Below are 19,583 nucleotides of genomic sequence, written 5' to 3'. Positions count from 1 at the left end.
CTACCACTTTAAGAGTGACTCTGTTGCTAACTGGAAGAAGAAAGAGTAGAATAAACCTGTTACTTAACAGGAAGAATATTTACCTTCTAAGGTAAGTGGTGTGTTAAATGTTCGCTCCTTCATGAGCTACAACCACCGCTGTTATCTGACACTTCTGGGTGTGTCAGATAGCGTTTCCCCTGCTGTGTCATGTGGATCACCCTGTCATCCCCTACTTCACAGTTGTGTCCTGTAGTGATTCAGTGGTTGTTAGAAGGAACCACAGTATTGGTGACACGGCAGTGTTAGTTTGAGCTCATAAAGACATGAAAAGCCCTCCAGAAAAATAGTTTACTCATTTACAGACTAATTCTTCTCTAACTAAAAAAAAGAATACCTACTTCTACCATAAAAAACAAAAACTAATGGCAACATCCCTTTAGGTTTCAATGACTTCATAATTATAGTGGTCAGCCTACCTTATTCATGGTCTGAGCATTGTTCTGGGCCAGTACTATTTCCATTGAGTCGGGGACAGATGTGAACTTGATAGTATCTGGCTTTTGACGGTAGGCCCTATCGCTCAAAATCTGTCCAGCTTTCTTTGCCTTTTCCACATCCAAGGAACCAACAGGCACCCAACCAATACCTTTCAGCCATTCCAGGTCAGATTTGTAGAGTGCCTAAAAAATAGATAATAAAAATGTTCCTGGGTGATGAAAAGTGTGCAGATTTAGAAAACATTTTGTAGAAATCAGATCACATACATCACTCTGAAGGTCATAGGCTTTCCTGGCCTGAATGACATCATTCTGGTCTGGCAGACATGTCCATTGGTGAAGATAGTGGCGGTAGTCAATGTCGCTCACAAGTTTCTGGCAGTTCTTGGCCAACAAAACGGACAACATTTCCACAGGGCTTTGATATTGGGTCTTCTGTTTCTCAAAATCCTTCTTGTACTCTCGGTCACTCTGGATCTTGGCAATATGCATAGCCCAAACAGATTTGGGATCATCCATGAGACTTCTGAACCCAACATGGTGACCTTGCTGCTTTCTGTAGCCTGCTTTATATTTATACTGAAGGATAAAAAAAAAAAAATTGAAATAAAAAATCTCTGAAAATGGTTGGGTTCTGGAAAACGTTAAAAATAATTGAAATGCAATTTTCTGGGACACTTACATCACTGATTATATTTCTTGAAGCTTTTGCTGCCTGAATGGAGATGGCATCAACACGTAAGTCATAACCCTTCTTTTTGCTTTCTTCCAGGGCATGTCTATACTCTTTCTGTAAGAACAAAAAAAACACAAATAATATAAAAAACTTAAGAATAGACACTATGGACACAAGATTAAGAGCTAACTAAGGTGAATGTAGCTTTAGCTAAACTCACAAAGTGCTTCAGAAGTTTTCTCTTACTGATCTTAAATATAGCTAATTGCTGATGGGCACTGACAACTTTTTTTTTCAACATCAGCAGGGCCCTGTAGGCAGTGATCTATGATTACTGTGATGCTCTTCATTAATTCCACTCATCTCAAATTAAAAAAAGCTTTGGCTATACATACAGTTGTGCTCAAAAGTTTGCATAACCTGGCAGAAATTGTGAAACTAATCATGCCAAAAAACTGTCTTTTATTTAAGGATAGCAATCGCTATTTGTTATCACATAGTTTTTTGGATCCTTTTTAAATCATAATAACAGAAATCACCCAAATGGCCCTGATAAAAAGTTTACATACCCTGAAATGTTTGGCCTTGGTACAGACACAGATGGTGGCGCACACACAGGTTAAAATGGCAATTAAAGGTTAATTTCCCACATTTGTGGCTTTTTAAATCTAAATTAGTGTCTGTGTATAAATAGTTAATGAGTTTGTTAGCTCTCACATGGATGCACTAAGCAGGCTAGACGCTGAGCCATGAGGAGGTAGAAAAGAACAGTCAAAAGATCTGCGTAACAAGGTAATGAATCTTTATAAAGATGGAAAAGGATATAAAAATATCCAAGCCTTGAATATGCCAGTCAGTACTGTTTAATCACTTATTAAGAAGTGGAAAATTAGGGGCCCTTTTGATACCAAGCCAAGGTCAAGTAGACCAAGAAAGATTGCAGCCACAATTGGCGGAAAAATTGCTCAGGATACAAAGAAAAACCCACAGGTAACGGCAGGAGAAATGCAGGCTGCTCTCCAAAAAGACGGTGTGGTCGTTTTTAAGGAGCACAATTCAACGATACTTGAACAAAAAAGAGCTGCATGGTTGAGCTGCCAGAAGGAAGCCTTTACTGCACCAATGCCACAAAAAAGCCAATGAGGCATATCAAGGTGTTGTTGGTGATATTGTAACCTGGCTTTATGTGGAATTTGTACAGTAAAGGCAACTTGACAATGTAGCTCTATTTTGTTCAAGTATCATCGTATTGTGCTCCTTAAAAACAACCACACCATCTTTTTCCAGAGCAGCCTGTATTTCTCCTGAGGTTACCTGTGGGTTTTTCTTTGTATCATGAACAGTTCCTGTGGCAGTTGTGGCTGAAATCTTTCTTGATCTACCTGACCTTGGCTTGGTATCAAGAGATCCCCAAATTTTCCACTTCTTATTAAGTGATTGAACAGTACTGACTGGCATATTCAAGGCTTTGGATATCTTTTTATATCATTTTCCATCTATGTAAAGTTTCTTTATCTTGTTACGCAGGTCTCTTGACTGTTCTTTTCTACCTCCTCATAGCTCAGTGCCTAGCCTGCTTAGTGCATTCATGTGAGAGCTAACAAACTCATTGACTATTTATACACAGACACTAATTGTGATTTAAAAAGCCAGAAATGTGGGAAATTAACCTTTATTGCCATTTTAACCTATGTGTGCCACCTTCTTTGTCTGTACCAAGGCCAAACATACAGAAAGGCCACTTGGGTGATTTCTGTTATCATTATGATTTAAAAAGGATCCAAAAAACGATGTGATAATAAATGGCTTCATGTGATTGCTATCCCTAATTAAAAGACAGTTTTTTGGCATAATCAGTCATATTTTCAATATTAATGCCAAAATTTCACAATTTCTGCCAGGGAATGCAAACTTTTAAGCACAACTGTACACATCCATTTTGCCCACGGTTCTCTCCAACTCGAAGAATAATTTCCTGCCCTTTCCAGGGCTGGTCCTGTCCGCTTTGTCACGTAACTCCGTTCCTGAGTTTTGTCTTTAATATAACTATAGACTGATTTTATAGACATACCATCTTTTTAATAATATAATAATGTGTCTCTCTTTTACAAAACTGAAAAACCCCCATTTTAAGCAGCTTACACTACATTACATTGTTCTAATAAAATATGGCTAGCTGGAATATCAGTAGTGGAACCTTTTGATTATATACAGTATACATATATTATATATACCTATACCTATATATCTAGATCTATCTATCTATCTATCTATCTATCTATCTATCTATCTATCTATCTATCTATCTATCTATCTATCTATCTATCTATCTATCTATCTATCTATAGATATAGATCTATCTAGATAGATCTATATAGATAAATCTATATACATTGTTTTTAAACCCTTCATACCAGCGATACCTACCTCACTGTAATTGATACGATTTGCTTTGGCCAGCTCGATTTCAGGAGTGTCTGGCATCACATGGATCGTTTCCTTATCCTTGTTCCATGCTGCGGTGTACAGGCGCTATGAGACACCAACATTAACAGTTAACGACATAAAATACTGTAAACTCTAAGACACAGCAACAGACATATCAGCTGGCATAATAAGGTTAAGAAAAATGTGCAATGCACAGTACCTCACTACCACGAATTAGCAGACATCCTCTGTGGTGAAATTTAAATGGCTGCCATGGCATGGGTTACTTCACATCTTTGTAACGATTTTCCAGCTATGTGCAATTTACTATTGTTCCATCTGGGTGTGTGTGTCTTGAAACAGATTATTTTTTCCACATTTATATAACACCAACATATAAAGTATTTTATCATTTGATTCATATCAGACCCTGCCTTCTAAAGGGCTTACAATCTAATGTCCACGTTTGGGCCAATTTTGCACCAATTCAGTAGGCAATCAGAGAAAACCCAAATCCAGTGCAGTTAGTGCCTTTGGTAGAATGTGAACCCAGAACCCAAAGCTGCTAGGCAAAACTTGTAACCATTATTTTTTAACAAAACAGATGTGCTTTATTGTATCAAAAGGAATAAAATTACAGAATACCTCTTGACGTAGTATAGAACATTACATGACAGATAAGCATGAGCAATCACATAGCAGGGTTATACATGTGCAAGAGGTGGTACATCAGTGTATATTGAAATTGTAGGCAATACGATTACAAAAAAGTACCTCACGTGTCCGGGGACTCCCCCTACCTCCCCCCCAGATACTACATAAGTCCACTGTGGTTCCTTAAGATGACAGCCATTGAGTCCACACTTTCTCAAATTTCCATGGACAACCTTGATTGATATATGTGATTCTATACATGGGTATAGCTGTCTCAATCTGTGCTTCCCAGGCCGCCACGGTCGGGGGAGAGGAGTCTATCCACTTCATCAATATCTCCTTTTTGGCATAATAAAGCAAAAAGGAAATAAGCAATTTTAGGTGATAAGCTCTTTGTTCATTGTCATGAATTCCGAGAAGGGCCAACTCTGGAGTGATTGGTATGAATATTTGCAGCATGGAATTTATCTCTGCGAATATCGCACACCAATATGTTGCTATCAAAGGGCATTCCCAGAACATGTGGAAAAAGGTTCCAGTTTGACACTTACATTTGTTGCACATAGGGTCTCTGTCAGGGAATATGCGATGGAGTCTCTGCGGGGTGTAGTAAATCCTATGTATGAATTTGACCTGAATTAGTTTATCTTTAGATGCAATCACCAGTTTAGGACCATTATCCAGACATTCCTCCCAATCCTCTCTATCTAATGATGGAATGTCAGTATGCCAGCTGTCCCATAATTTTGCTAATTTAGGAGAGTCCTTACCTAGGAGTACAACATACAAGGTGGAAAGGGGCTTAGAGACATCACCAGACGCCAAGAGCTCTTCAATGGGATCTGCCTGAAGCAAAGGTGCCTGAGGAAACTGAGCCCGTGCCGCATGCCTAAGTTGAAAACATCTAAACCTCATCCCTCTGGGCAACTGGAATTTAGTCATTATTTCCGTAATAGAAAGTAGCTCCCCTCTGGGCATAATTTGTTCTAGAGTTGTAATGCCGAACCTGGCCCAAAGCTGTGGATCAGGCACAGTCCGGAAGTGTTTAAGTGCTGGATTTCCCCATAACGGGTTTGCTGGCGATAATTGACCCGGTGAGAGGAATCTACGTCTTGCAGCCACCCACACCCTCCACGTTGCCCGAGTGGGTTCAGGAACTCGCGTATACGCACCCGGTCCTCGATAGGGAAAGTTACGTAGATCAGTGAGGGAGCCCAGATAGTTTGCCTCAAGACAGACTGCAGCATTCATTTTAGATCCCTGAAACCACCAGTAGGCCGACACCAACATAGCCGCCCAATAGTAAACCTGAAAGTTGGGGAGGGCCAATCCTCCAAAACAAGCAGGCAGCCACAGGGTAGAGCGCGCCAGTCTGGGGTTCCCACCCCCCCAAATAAAAGTTCCCACCAGTCCATCAAGCTCCTCAAAAAACGAAACAGGGACCCATACCGGGGAATTTCTAAAGACATAGTTAAATTTAGGTAGTATCATCATCTTGAGGAGGTTGATGCGCCCCAATAAATTTAATGGTAAGTCAGCCCAGGCCAAACACTTCGCACGCAACATACTCAAGATAGGGCTCAAATTTTTAATCATAAAGTCTGATGGGTTTTTTGTGATTACTATCCCTAAATATTTGAACTCCGTCACCCATTGTAGTGGGGAGGATGGTGGCCCAGAGGCTGCCACATCGTCCAGAGGGAACAGTATTGATTTGGTCCAATTGATCCTTATATCAGATAACCCCCCAAAGTTATCAAAGTTTCTCAAGGCCGCGAGAAGAGAAGGGCCCGCATCATTCAGATATAGAAGTGCGTCATCCGCGTACAGAGACAGCCGCTCTTCCAACAAACCCACCCGCAAGCCCAGGACATCAGGAGCACTCCTGACTGAAATTGCCAGTGGCTCCAATGCCAGGGCGAACAGGCTGGGGGAGAGCGGGCAACCCTGTCTCGTGCCGCGGAATAAATCAAAGGGCTCCGAGACCCAATTATTTGTGCGGACCCTAGCCTTGGGGGCCTGGTACAACAATCGAATGCCATGTATGAACTTAGGGCCAAACCCAAATCTCTGCAATACCTGCCACAGATAATTCCACTCCACCGAGTCAAACGCCTTTTCGGCGTCAAGGGAGGCTATGACTCTAGTCCCTGGATTGTCATGTGGAATGGTAAGATTAAGAAAGAGTCGCCTCAGATTGATATTGGTTCCCTTGCCGGGCATAAATCTGGTCTGATCTATACCGACCAGGTCTTCTATGACATGGGATAAGCGGATAGCCAGGACTTTCGCAAAGATCTTGGCATCTACATTAAGTAGCGATATCGGCCTGTATGAGGCACACTCAAGCGGATCCTTACCCGGCTTGGGAACCAACACAATCACTGCCTCGTTCATGGACTCTGGTAAAGATTCTAGGGCCATAAAATTAGATAATAGCGAGGTTAATTTAGGGGCTAGAATTTCACTGAAATTGGAATAGACTTCAGATGGTAGGCCATCCGCCCCAGGAGCCTTCCCCCCTTTGAGGTGTCCCATAGCGACCTGAATCTCCTCTAGCGAGATATCTTTCTCTAATTCTTCCCTGGCTTCCGCCGTTAAGTTAGGGATGGATAATGAATCTAGAAACTTAGACAGGTCTGAGTCAGACGCCTCAGTCCTGGAGGAGTAAACTTCTCGGAAGTATTACCGAAAGCGATTATTAATATTTTGGGGTGATGTAAGTAACTGGCCGGAGCTGTCCCTAATAGAACCAATGGGGGTTGCTGGGATATTTCCCTTAGCCAACCATGCAAGGAGTTTCCCATTTTTCCCCCCATGTTCGAACACTCTTTGGGCCGAGAAGAGTAGCGCCTTATCCGTTTGTGCCATCCTAGCTGTGGAGAGTCTACGTAAAGCCTGTTTCCACTCCCTATATCGGTCATCTCCCGGGTCAGCGACAAAATCAGCCTCCAAAGCAACCGCCCGACTCTCAAGTTCCTCCAATGCATGAGCGGAGTCACGTTTAAGGCGAGCAATGCTGGTCATAAACTCCCCTCTAGCCCAAGCCTTAAAGGTGTCCCACATCACGGTTGGTGTGGCAGAATCCACATTATCTGTCCAAAAATTGCAAATGGCAGCTGTAAGGGGCTCCTGTAGTCGCTCGTCATCAGCCCAGAATTTGGATAGTCCCCAAAGTCGAGGGCCCGGGGGGGGGGGGGGGGGGGGGGGGCAGTCAAACTCAACGTCAAGCAGAGGGGCGTGTGGTCAGAAATTCCCCTGGGAAGCACAGAAATGTCTTGTACAAATTGTAAGGCAGGGCATGAGGCATATATTAGATCAATTCTAGATAAAGTTTTGTGAGAAGCAGAGTGGCAAGTAAATACCTTTGACGTCGGGTATATGTGTCTCCAGACATCAGTGAGGGCATAAGTATCAGCCCACTGCCTGAGATCCGGAGTGTCACGAGCCGACTGGTGCAACCTATCGCGTTCCACCGAAGGGGCCATGTTAAAGTCTCCCAATAAATAAACAAGAGGTGTATCGTATTGTACCACAGTTTGCATGATTTCATGAAGAATACTACCATTGGGCGGAGGGGGGATATACAATCCAACTAATACCACATTTTTGTCATATATGTTAGCATGTAGAATAACTTGTAACCATTATAAACACCATACTGAATGTCCTCCCTTACAGATCAACTTCAAACTTTTCACAATTTTTATGAGTAACATATGGAACTTGTGCATTTGTTATCTTCACAATTATAATTAATTCATTTCTCTTGATGACTCCCAACTTTGTACTTCTGTGCTTCCTTCCCTCCTTTTAGTTGGCACAGTAAGTGACCACTACACTTGGGAAGCCCCTGTTTGCTGGTATTATTCTAAGCTGATTATAACTATCGTGCTTAGTGTAGCCACTCACATCATCTTCAGGAGAGAGGGAAGGAACTGTGAAAGTTAATGCTGAACCATGTCAAAGTATAACAACCCTAAACCCAAACAAATAAAACAAATAACAAAATACAGATTACCAGTCCTAAATTGTGGTGGCTGCATTTTTTTTTTTCAGGCTTTGCCCTCTTTATTTTTACCTGTTGATCCTGCCAATAACACACTTACTGTCCTAAGGTGCTAGTGTGACAATGCTCACTCACTTGACTGCGTATCCTAACATTCTGCTGATATTTGGATGTCCTCTTTTTGTGTGTGTTCTTTTTCTTTATTTTATTAGTTTTTTCATACTTTAGTAGCATCCTTGAAGCCCTTTCCACATGTCTACTATTATCATAAAAAAATGTATCTTTTGTTATGCACCATTATGTTGTTCACTGGGGTAGTAGTAGTACCCAGTATTATATAGTACATTATAGAAGTACAGTTTGACTACAAATCCTGATGTGATAATGATATTTGGATGTCCTTTCCACATGTCAACTATTATCATAAAAAAATTATATTTTGTTATGCATCTTTATGTTGTTCACTGGGGTAGTAGTAATACCCCAATATAATATAGTACAGTATATGCAGTCTCTATAGAGGCACTGTGTTGTCACCCTAGGCTGCTGGCTCCTAATTTAGATTGCAGAACACCTCCCTCTCTCTTTATCTCCATAACTCCAGGAGGTGTGCTGTAATTCACAGAAGTGAATGGGGCAGGGTTGATAACACTGCTTAAAGTTTTAACGCAACACAGGCATTGTGTTGTCAGCTCAAACGTGAAAATTAAACCCATTACGTTTCTGGAAGGAACAACTAGTATTTATTGCACCTATTAAACAGATATGCAATACACAGAGAAGTACTAAAGGCTACACTTTTTTTACCCTTAGGCCCCTTTCACACTGGGGCGGTGGGGGCGTCGGCGGTACAACATCGCTATTTTTAGCGCTGCTGTACCGTCGTTCTTGCAGCGGTATTCGGCCGCTAGCGGTTCGGTTTTAACCCCCGCTAGCGGCCGAAAAAGGGTTAAATCCGCTCGTACAGCGCGGCTATAGCCGCGGTATTACCGCGGTATAGCCGCGCTGTCCCATTGATTTCAATGGGCAGGAGCAGTTTAGGAGCGGTGAACACACCGCTCCTTCCCCGCTCCAAAGAAGCGGCTCGCAGGACTTTTTTTACCGTCCTGCGAGCGCACCGCTTCAGTGTGAAAGCCCTCGGGCTTTCACACTGAACAAACAGCGGAGGCTGTTTAGGGGCGGTTTTCAGGCGGTATTTTTAGCGCAATACCGCCTGAAAACCGCTCCAGTGTGAAAGGGGCCTTACACATTCATGTTTCTGAACAGCCGTTCGTCAACCAGCCATGTTGCGGAATTGGAGGAGATAACTTGTTATTTATTATTGGCCTTGGAGTTATTGCTTTGACATTATTGTTTTGGTTGAATAATGATTTGATTTGGTATATTTTCTATATTATATATTTTCTATATTTTTGGATGCATAGAATGCAATTTTTGGTTAACCTCTATTGGCAGATAGCATGTCTAACTTTTTTTTAATGCACAATAAAAAAAATAGTGTAGAATAATACTTGGCTATGTGTTTTAATTCAAATGACAGTTTGGGAGTAGGTAGTAAAATTGACAAGGGACACCAACATAGTTGTATCTTTGTTCTTAAAAACTACGGGATAATGGTGTTGTTGTAACTTGCACAAATAACAAAAAAAGCATAATAATATTATTCTTGATATCACTAGAAAAAAAAAAGCCTTTGAAAATTTGTTTGCAATAACTGCATCAGTATCACCAGCAAAGCAGCTTCATTATTATCCCATAAAAGAAGAAGAGAATTGTGTGCTGCATTTGGAGATTTCATAATTTGCCACATCATGAATGTTAATTCTCCATTACAAATGCTAGTTTACAAGACTGATCGCTTCCAACTCGTCCTTGCTTCCGAGCATGCGTATTTGTACTTTGGACTTTTGTCCAACGAACTTGTGTACACACGATCAGAAAATCCGACAACACGCATTTGTTGGTGGAAAAATTGAAGACATGCTAGCGAGCATTTGTTGGCGGAAAGTCCGACAACAACTGTCCAATGGAGCGTACACACGGTTGGATTTTCCGCCACCAGCCTGACATCCAACATTTCCCGTCGGAAAATCCGATCGCGTGTATGTGGAATAACTCTTGAAGTGCTATACTTACCTGATTAGCACTTCTCCTACACCAAATACATTGACAAAAATTGGGCACACAAATCCAACTGTTCCTTTTATGTTTAAGGGGTTAATTTGTGACATTTACTAACGCCTATTACTATTTCCACAAATATTTAATAATGGATCTTTAACAAGATCTGCCAAAAGCAGCATGAAATGAGTTGTCAATAGAAGAGTTACAGTACATCTGTTTCAAGAGATGACTTTGCTGGAAAGAAAATTCAGCAGCCCTGGAATATTTTCTTTAGAAAATGAACTGCATTTCTGCTTATTGAAGCAAAGACAGTAGGAGAAAGTAACCAATACAATGACTTAATACCTACAACATTTCAAACAGTACCTTATTCATGATCTCAGCGTTAGCTTTTGCCAGCATTAGGTCCATGGAATCAGTCACACTGGTAAATTTGACGGTGTCTGGGTGCTGGCGGTATTTCCTTTCACTAAGGATGTCACCTGCTCTCTTGGTCTTCTCTACATCTAGCGAGCCAATGGGGACCCAGCCAATGCCTTTCAGCCACTGTAAATCTGCTTTGTACTGGTTCTGCAGACAGAAAATACAGTATTGAATCAGGTTTTAATACATGTAAAGACATTTATTTAGAAAAATGGTATCTAATATATATATATAAATATATATATATATATATATATATATATATATATATATATATATATGTATATTTATATATAAAATAAAAAAGCGTTAGACATTTTTTAATTTTTTGTTGCCAAAAATCAAATAGAAATTAAAGAAATTAAATATTACATTAGGGGGCGTGGTCTGGACATGGCCGAGTGAAGACGTGTGCTTGAGGAGCTCCCGGTCCGACCCGTCCTTAACCAGCTTTTATCCACCATATAACTCCTCGGTACACCTGGAATGTACTCCGCTGGGAAGCGGAGAGGAAAGCAGAGGAAGAAAGAATCCCCCAAACCGCACAGGAACGCTGACATACAGCGGTACCTTTTAAACAATCAAGGGGACTCTCCGATCATAAAGATGGCGGATGCCACGAGGCCTGGTCCCTCTGCTGCACAGTCGCGGGCCCCCTCTACCTTTCCATCGGGACCAGACAACCTGGACGTGGACTGTAATATACCAGAGGTGTTCCGACTGGACACCGCAACACAGTCGCAGCAATCCCCCACGCCACTGATCCTACAGGCTGACGCTGAGTTGAGAGCTTTGCTGCAAGCTCTCCCGACCCGTTCGGACATAGAAGCCATAGTCAGCAGAATGGAAGCAACTCATCGTAAGGAGATAGCTATAGTGAGACAAGAAGTGCGCTCACTATCGGAGCGAGTGGAGACTGGAGAAGCCTCAGTGACGGCAATGGAACGGCGGATATCAGCAGTAGAGGCAGCACAAACATCCCAGGCTGAGACTATTCTCACTCACCAACTTCACATGGAAGAAATTGAGGACCGCAGCAGGCGCAACAATCTACGCCTGAGGGGCCTGCCAGAGGCCACTGGATCGGAAGACTTGGCGGCGTCTGCCCTCGCCATCTTCAGAGATCTGACAGGAACCTCACTTCCCTCTAACCTGTCCTTCGATCGAATTCACAGAGCCCTCGGCCCGCGCTCAGCTGACCCGGACAGACCGAGGGATGTCATCTGCCGAATCCACCAGTACTCACACAAGGAGCTAATACTCCGTGCAGCATGGGAGAGGGGAGATCTGGAATTCGATGGCGCTCCTGTGCGCATCATGCCGGACCTATCTAGAGCGACACTGCAGCGGAGGGCCCTGCTGAAGCCAATCCTGGAAGCTGCCAGGCACAGCGGTCTCACATACCGATGGGGCTTCCCTATCTCGGTCACATTCAAGAAAGCCCAGCACTCTTTTACTCTGCGGACCCCTGCAGACCTCCCTGCTCTGTTCTCCTTTATGGACATGGAACCCATCGCAGTGCCTGACTGGCTACAGATGCTACAGCGCTCCAATCCCCGTTCCGGAATGTCGGGCATAAGAAGAGCCAGATCACCCAGACCACAGAGGAGCCAACGCAGGTCTCGCCTCAATCCTGCAGAAGCGCCGAGAGAGGACTGAGCGGTACCAATATTGCGGTGAGATCCTAAAGACCAGCTTCCCCCCTGATGTTCCACTTCCCCCATTTGTGTTACACTGGATTTTGTGGGCCCCCCCCTCGCCCCCTGACAGTCACTCTTTATCGGGATGATAGATCATCGCTACCTTGTGGGGATCTCCCTTGTGGTTTGACCGGCCCCCGCCCCCCCCCCCTGACTGTAGTGTTCGTTGTCACCGGCCATGAGGAGATGTTGACGGCTGGCGGGGGGGGGAGGTGGGGGTGCTCGCTGTGTGGGATCTTTGCATGGGCGGAGGTGTGTTTGGGTGCTCTCGGCATCTCTACCCGTACGGATACACATGTTATTGAAGCGATCTGTGGAGGGTTCTGGAGGAGGGGGGGGGGGAGGAGGGGGCTGCGTGCGGAGAGGGGGGAGGCCACCTCCACATGCTCGCTGTGGGCACTGGGGGAGAACCTGCACGTCTCCTTTGAGTATTCGCCCATCCCCCCACCCCACCCGGACCATCTCCAACCAAAGCCTGCTGTCACAGGACTTAGACACACTTTTTTTTTTTTTTTTTTTTTTTTTTTTTTTTTTATATAGAAAGGCTAAGGGGACACTCTGGCAGTCACTCAGGAGATCTTGGAACATAGTCTAGGTGACGCCAAATGTGCCAAAAAAAAAAAGCTTACCCTACCACACTGAAGACGCAAGGAATATGTACCAAACCTAGTGGACTGGAATAGAGGAATTTTACAGTTAGCTGCTATATGTGCTTACCTAACACTGGGAGCTGAAACTATGTGGGGTGAACCATGCTGTGGGATTATACTGTGATATATTGAAGCTGCTGCAGTTGTATAATATAGAGAATACCCACTGTGGAAAGCTAGGATTTGCACAGTATCTGTCAGAGTGAGCCATACCCATAATGCCACCAATGTACCCGGGGGACCTTAGGGGATATGCGGGGGAGGGGGTGACGGGGTAAGAATTATCCGGAGAGGGGGGGAACACGGCTGTGTTCCCCACTGCTAATTTTCAGGTTCATTTTAACGCAAATGGTCGGGGAGATAAGTAACTAACCAGGTCTAAATGGATCTCTTAGTATATCTCCTGTCCCCCCTCTTGGGGGGAGGGGGTAGGTTTACTCTTTCCCTTATAAGCATTTAAATTGTTACGGAGTTAATTATTCATTTACGTTATTAAGCTGGGGGGCGTGGAGTGGATCGGGAGACTCCCTCTCGGTCAGCTCTTACCACTTCCCAATTAGGACGGAGCATCTCCCTGGCGCAAACAGGGACATGCTTCTTAGCAAATAAGTTTTTTTTTTTTTTTTTTTTTTTTTTGCACTTAGATATACGACAGTTAGATTCAACGGTCAGTTATCTGTCTTTCTGGACAGTTACATACTCAATTCTTCCTTTTTCCTTTTTTTTTTTTTTTTTCTTATCTTCTCTCTCTTTCTCTCTTTTCTCCTCATCTACCCTCCCCTTTATCTAATCCTTACTGACATCTACTTATTCCTTCCCCCCTTAATTGTTCCCCACCCCCTCTCTTCAATCCACCCTCTGTACTAGAACCACTGGACCCGGGCGACAATGGACACCATCACCATCCTCTCACTGAACACAAAGGGTTTAAATGTACCAGAAAAGAGACGCATGCTCCTACATGATCTTAAAAGAGCACATGCAGACATAGCGTTCCTTCAGGAAACGCACTTTAGGACTGGTAACCCACCCTGCCTTAAAAACCGGTTCTTCCCACATTGCTACCATGCCACTAACGTAGCAGCCAAATCTAAAGGAGTATCCATACTACTATCGGGAGTGGTGCCATGGACATGTAGTGACACTCTGGTGGACACTGACGGCCGCTACATGTTCATTAAGGGCTGGATAGGAGACAAGAAGGTCACGCTAGCCAATATATACGCACCTAATGACAGACAGGATACCTTCCTGCACCGTATACTGGCGTTACTGGCAGAGTTCAGAGAGGGTCAACTAATTATGGGGGGCGACCTTAACATACCACTAGTCCCTACGGTAGACACTTCCTCGGGCACCTCATCCATACGCAAGAGCACACACAAACGCATAATTCGAGATCTTCACGATGCCCAACTATTGGACATCTGGAGATTACACCACTCAAGCGACAGAGACTACACTTTCTACTCGTCCCCACATAAAGTGTACTCGAGAATAGATTATTTCTTTATCCCCCACAACCAACTAGAAGCTGTCCACAATGTAGAAATAGGCAATATTACATGGTCGGATCACGCGCCTATCACCCTGCGTTATAATCTGACATCCACTCTGAACATTAGATCCAAATTTTGGAGACTAAATGAAAGCTTGCTCCAGACACCAGAGGTAATGACAGACGTCACAAATGAGTTGAAATGCTACTTTCAAACTAATGACACCGAAGACTGCGACCCTGGAATTTTGTGGGAAGCCCATAAAACTGTAATAAGGGGGGTATTAATTAAACATGGCGCCCGCATTAAACGAGAAAGGGAACAACAACTACTTCTACTCCTTCGTAAAATTCATGTAATTGAATCACAACACAAACAAACTCCAGTCCCCTCATTAGAAGCAGAACTACTCTCCCTCAGAAAGCAGGCAGTAGATCTACTACATTATAGAGCCAAAGCGGCACTACAGGTATGTCAAAAACTCTCCTACGAATCAGGGAACAAATGCGGAAAATTACTAGCCAAAGCAGTTAGAAATCACAAATTAACCACATATATCCCCCATATCACAGCCTCTTCGGGACAGAAAAAGACCACTTCAACCCAGATAGCGAAGGAATTCAGGGACTACTACTCGTCCCTATATAACCTTCCAGTTCGACCCCCGAACAACACGACGATAGATGATTACATATCGACAGCTCAAATACCCCACATCTCGACGACAGCAAGTACAGACTTGGAAGACCCCATTACCGTGGAGGAATTACAGCGAGCGGTAGGTGGGATGAAACCCAGCAAAGCTCCGGGCCCTGATGGGTTCACCCTACAATACTACCAAACCCTCCTGCCGCTCCTGGCTCCTCATATGGTTCGAATGTTTAACTGTCTAGGAGAAGGGACCCCCTTACCCAGAGACACTCTGAGGGCACACATCTCCCTTATACCGAAAGAAGGTAAAGATGCGTCAGCATGTGGAAGCTATAGGCCTATATCCCTGTTGAACGTAGATCTCAAACTCTTTACGAAGATCCTGGCCAATAGACTAACCCAACACATTCCGGATTTAGTTCATGCAGATCAAGTGGGGTTTGTCCCTGGCCGAGAGGCGAGGGACAACACTACTAAGGTACTCAATCTCATCCATGTAGTCTCGACTACTAAAACCCCATGTGTCTTCCTTAGTACAGACGCGGAGAAGGCATTTGATCGGGTTAGTTGGACTTTTATGTCCTCAGTTCTCAAAGAGATCGGCCTGGGGCGTAAGATGCTACAATGGATTCTCACCTTATATTCCAACCCCACCGCCCAGGTCAAAGCCAACGGAATACTCTCAGACCCATTCCCTATATCTAATGGTACCAGACAGGGCTGCCCGCTCTCTCCCCTCCTGTTTGCCCTGGCCCTAGAACCCTTTCTATGCACTATACGAGCTAATCCGGACATCTCGGGCGTGACAGTGGGGGACTCCCAATACAAGATTTCAGCATACGCTGATGATCTGATGTTTTCCCTAACCAACCCGGTAGTGTCCTTACCAAACCTACTCAGGGAATTTGATAGATATGGCAGTTTATCTAACCTAAAAATCAATCTTGATAAATCAGAGGCAATGGGGATTAATATCACACCGCCTACATTAAGCTCTCTAAAAGCACAATTTAGATTTAAATGGTCCGATGCTTCCCTCAGATATCTAGGAACCCAGATACCTAACGACCTGAAACACACCTTCGGACTCAACTTCCCACCATTACTAACAAAAACTCGCATACTTCTGGAAGAGTGGAACAAGGGGTTACACTCCTGGTTCGGCAGGTGCAATCTGCTAAAAATGTCTATACTACCGAAATTTTTATATTTATTTCAAGCACTGCCGGTCAGGATTCCACCCCAATATTTTAAGCAAATACACTCCCTTTTTATTAAATTTGTCTGGGCAAATTCAAAACCTAGGCTGCGCAGGAGTTACTTGACACTACCCAAACAATTTGGTGGACTAGCTCTTCCAGACTTGCGGAACTACTATCGGGCAGTTCACCTAGGTAGGACAATAGACTGGAACAGACATGGTCAAAACAAACTTTGGACGCAAGTGGAACAAGCCCAGTCCACAGTCCCCCTGAAGGGAGCGGTGTGGTGCTTTGACCAGCTCCCACCAGAATTGAAGTCACACCCGGTAATAGGCACAACTCTTAAAATAGGCACATCTATTCTCTCTACTACCTCCATCTCATCTAGAGACTCCCCTCTTTACCCGATACTAGGAAACCCGTCTTTCCCCCCTGGTTTAGAACAATCAGAGTACAAGACACTTACAATGTCCGGCAGGAACCGAGCATCACATTTCCTGGTTGAAAACCAATGGCCTTCCATTTCAAACCTAACTGATGTGGAGGGACGATTCCAACTGCCGTTTTGGAAAGCAATTAGATTACACCACTTTCTACACTCGATCCCTAATCCAGCACAATTTAACCGAGATTTGACGACCTTTGAAGAGTATTGCGCAGACGAGGGAACATTGCCACGGGTACTTTCTAAAACATATGAATTACTCAATTCCCCTATTGAACAACCTGACCTGACATTTATACAGCAATGGGAAGCAGATTTACAATGCAAGTTTACTAACACACAAATTCAAACGATTATTAGATTCTCTCTAAAAACATCTATCTGTACAAAAATACAAGAACTCAATTATAAGATCCTGACCAGATGGTACTACACACCTCAAAGGCTGCATAAGTACTTCCCTAACACTACAGACAGATGTTGGAGATGTCAGACAGACGTTGGGACACTCCTCCACATTTTCTGGTCTTGCCCTCTGCTACAGCATTTCTGGACAACAGTCCGGACGATCGCCCAAAAATTTACAGACCACGTGATAAGCGATGACCCAGCTTTCATCCTGCTCCATGCCACTTCAATACCCGCACGGAGATACAAAAAATCCATAATCAGACACCTACTGGATGCGGCTAAATACTGCATCCCACTTATGTGGAAGAAATGCACACCCCCGTCCATTGGGTTGTGGCTACGCAGAGTGGAGGAGATCAGGAGGTTGGAGGACTTAGTCCTGACGTCACACAACAAACAAGAAAAACATTCCAAGACATGGAGGCTCTGGTTGATGTTTATATTTTCTGATGAAGGGATGGCGCTACTTGCCACATGATAATAAAACCCTATAGATCTGAAGATGGAGTGTCATGTCGCCCGGGCCCAAAACTCACTCTCTCCCCCTCCCTACCTAAACCTTTCCCTCATTCCCTCTCTGACTCCCCTCTCCCCCCTTTCCCTTTTTCTCTCCTACCTCACTGGAATTTCTACGTTCTTTTCATTTTCTTCTTCTTTTCTAACCACCATGCTTTAGCTTGCCTTGCCTCTCCCTTAACATATCTCTCACCTATGGGTGTATGTTCTTTGGTCACTCAGGGAATAGGCGGTAGAAACAGATTTACAACCACAAAGACGCGGTAAAACCTACTGTACACCGTTTTATCTTGTAGATGGAAGATATGGAAGACATCAATCTTATCTCGATTATAGCTGGTACAGATGTTAAGGTTACCATAGCCGCATATTACCAACTGTGAACACCAGTTATTAAGGCTAGCACCATACGGTAATAGCTGCCGCTCCCATCCTTTTCCTTTTATTTATTTGTGTTTTGCTTTGTTTTCTTGGCTCTTATTCTTTGTCTTTGTATATTTTTGTTATTTTGTTTCATTCTTTTGAAAATAATAAAACTTATATTTGAAAAAAAAAAATATTACATTAGATGGGGAGCACTAGGTAATATATAGTGAACATTGAAAGATATGCACAAGCAACTTGCACAAAGAATGAAGTGATGGTAAACCTAACCACACACCAAACATTATTGTCATACCTGTATATGGAAAAGCATAAAGTGCATTTCCAGTGAATGCTTTTTTTTTCTTCAGTTCCGTATAGAGTGGGGAAGAGAGTTGATGGATGGTGGAACTTGTCAAACGTTTGGGTGTCTTTATTTCTAGGTTACATTTGTTGTTTTTCATGAATGAGTAGGGGTACTACACATGCCTCCACCCATGTTGAGGGCATGTGGCCTGGTATGGTTCAGGGGGAAGTGAGGGTCATGCTCGTCATGTTTAGAAAACCCACATTTTTTCAGAAACCTCTACTGTTACTTCTATTCTGAGCTGAGAAAAGAAGTAACAGAAGGGGTTTCTACAAAATAAGGTTTTTATTGATGCATATGTCCCAACTGGGAAGATTCATCTTATCTATTTATCTTGATGACCAGTAATCCAGAGAATGAAAGTGATAGAAATTACAATATTTTTAGTTGTAAATGGAACAGAAACCAAGGGGAACCTTCCAACATGGACACTTGTTCCAGTGACAAATGTCTAAGAGTGTACCAGAGATTTCCTCTGACTTCCTGTTGTATCTACAGGACAGGAAATTTCCCTACTCCACCCTACCCTATATAAAACTAAAATTTGAAAAAAAAAAAATCGGTCTATATACTCGAACCAAAGTTGAAACTTCAGAAACTTACAGATGTGTCAGTGCACATCTATGGCTTTTGATGAATTATATTTTATTACACGGCAAATACATTTTAAAGATATTTGTAATGACACCAATAAATGCACTTTGCACAAACCCATGGATTTAAATATTTAAAAATGAATCACGTTAGAATGGCTCATTTTAAATGATACATAATAATAATAATAATAATAATTATAATAATAATAATAAAAATAAAAGAATAAAGACATGTAAAATAAATACACAAATTAAAAAATAATCATAAATAAATAATAAATAAATTCAATAAATGAATACTAAGTAATAATAAATAAATAATTAACCCCTACCCCTAATTCTTACAAAATAAAATAATAATAGTTATTTATTATTATTTTATTTTGTAAGA

The 19,583-nt window shown here is 42.9% G+C and overlaps 1 protein-coding gene across 22 annotated transcripts in view; it reads right to left on the bottom strand.

The window, feature by feature from the left end:
• NEB (nebulin) overlaps positions 1 to 19,583 on the bottom strand; it is a 309,390-nt gene that overhangs the window by 144,078 nt on the left and 145,729 nt on the right. For all 22 annotated transcript variants that reach the window (XM_073634160.1, XM_073634162.1, XM_073634163.1 and 19 more), the window contains exons 59-63: positions 10,736 to 10,939; positions 3,583 to 3,687; positions 1,162 to 1,269; positions 747 to 1,058; positions 459 to 662 (exon numbers count right to left, since the gene is read on the bottom strand). In XM_073634160.1, the coding sequence (XP_073490261.1) occupies positions 459 to 662; positions 747 to 1,058; positions 1,162 to 1,269; positions 3,583 to 3,687; positions 10,736 to 10,939 (933 nt within the window). The remainder of the gene's footprint in view (positions 1 to 458; positions 663 to 746; positions 1,059 to 1,161; positions 1,270 to 3,582; positions 3,688 to 10,735; positions 10,940 to 19,583) is intronic.

Source organism: Aquarana catesbeiana, linkage group LG06 (genome assembly GCF_042186555.1).
Source record: "Aquarana catesbeiana isolate 2022-GZ linkage group LG06, ASM4218655v1, whole genome shotgun sequence".
In the NCBI taxonomy this organism is placed as follows: Eukaryota; Metazoa; Chordata; class Amphibia; order Anura; family Ranidae; genus Aquarana; species Aquarana catesbeiana.
Note: the sequence above shows the minus strand (reverse complement) of the source record. Positions and strands in the feature narration are given on the sequence as shown.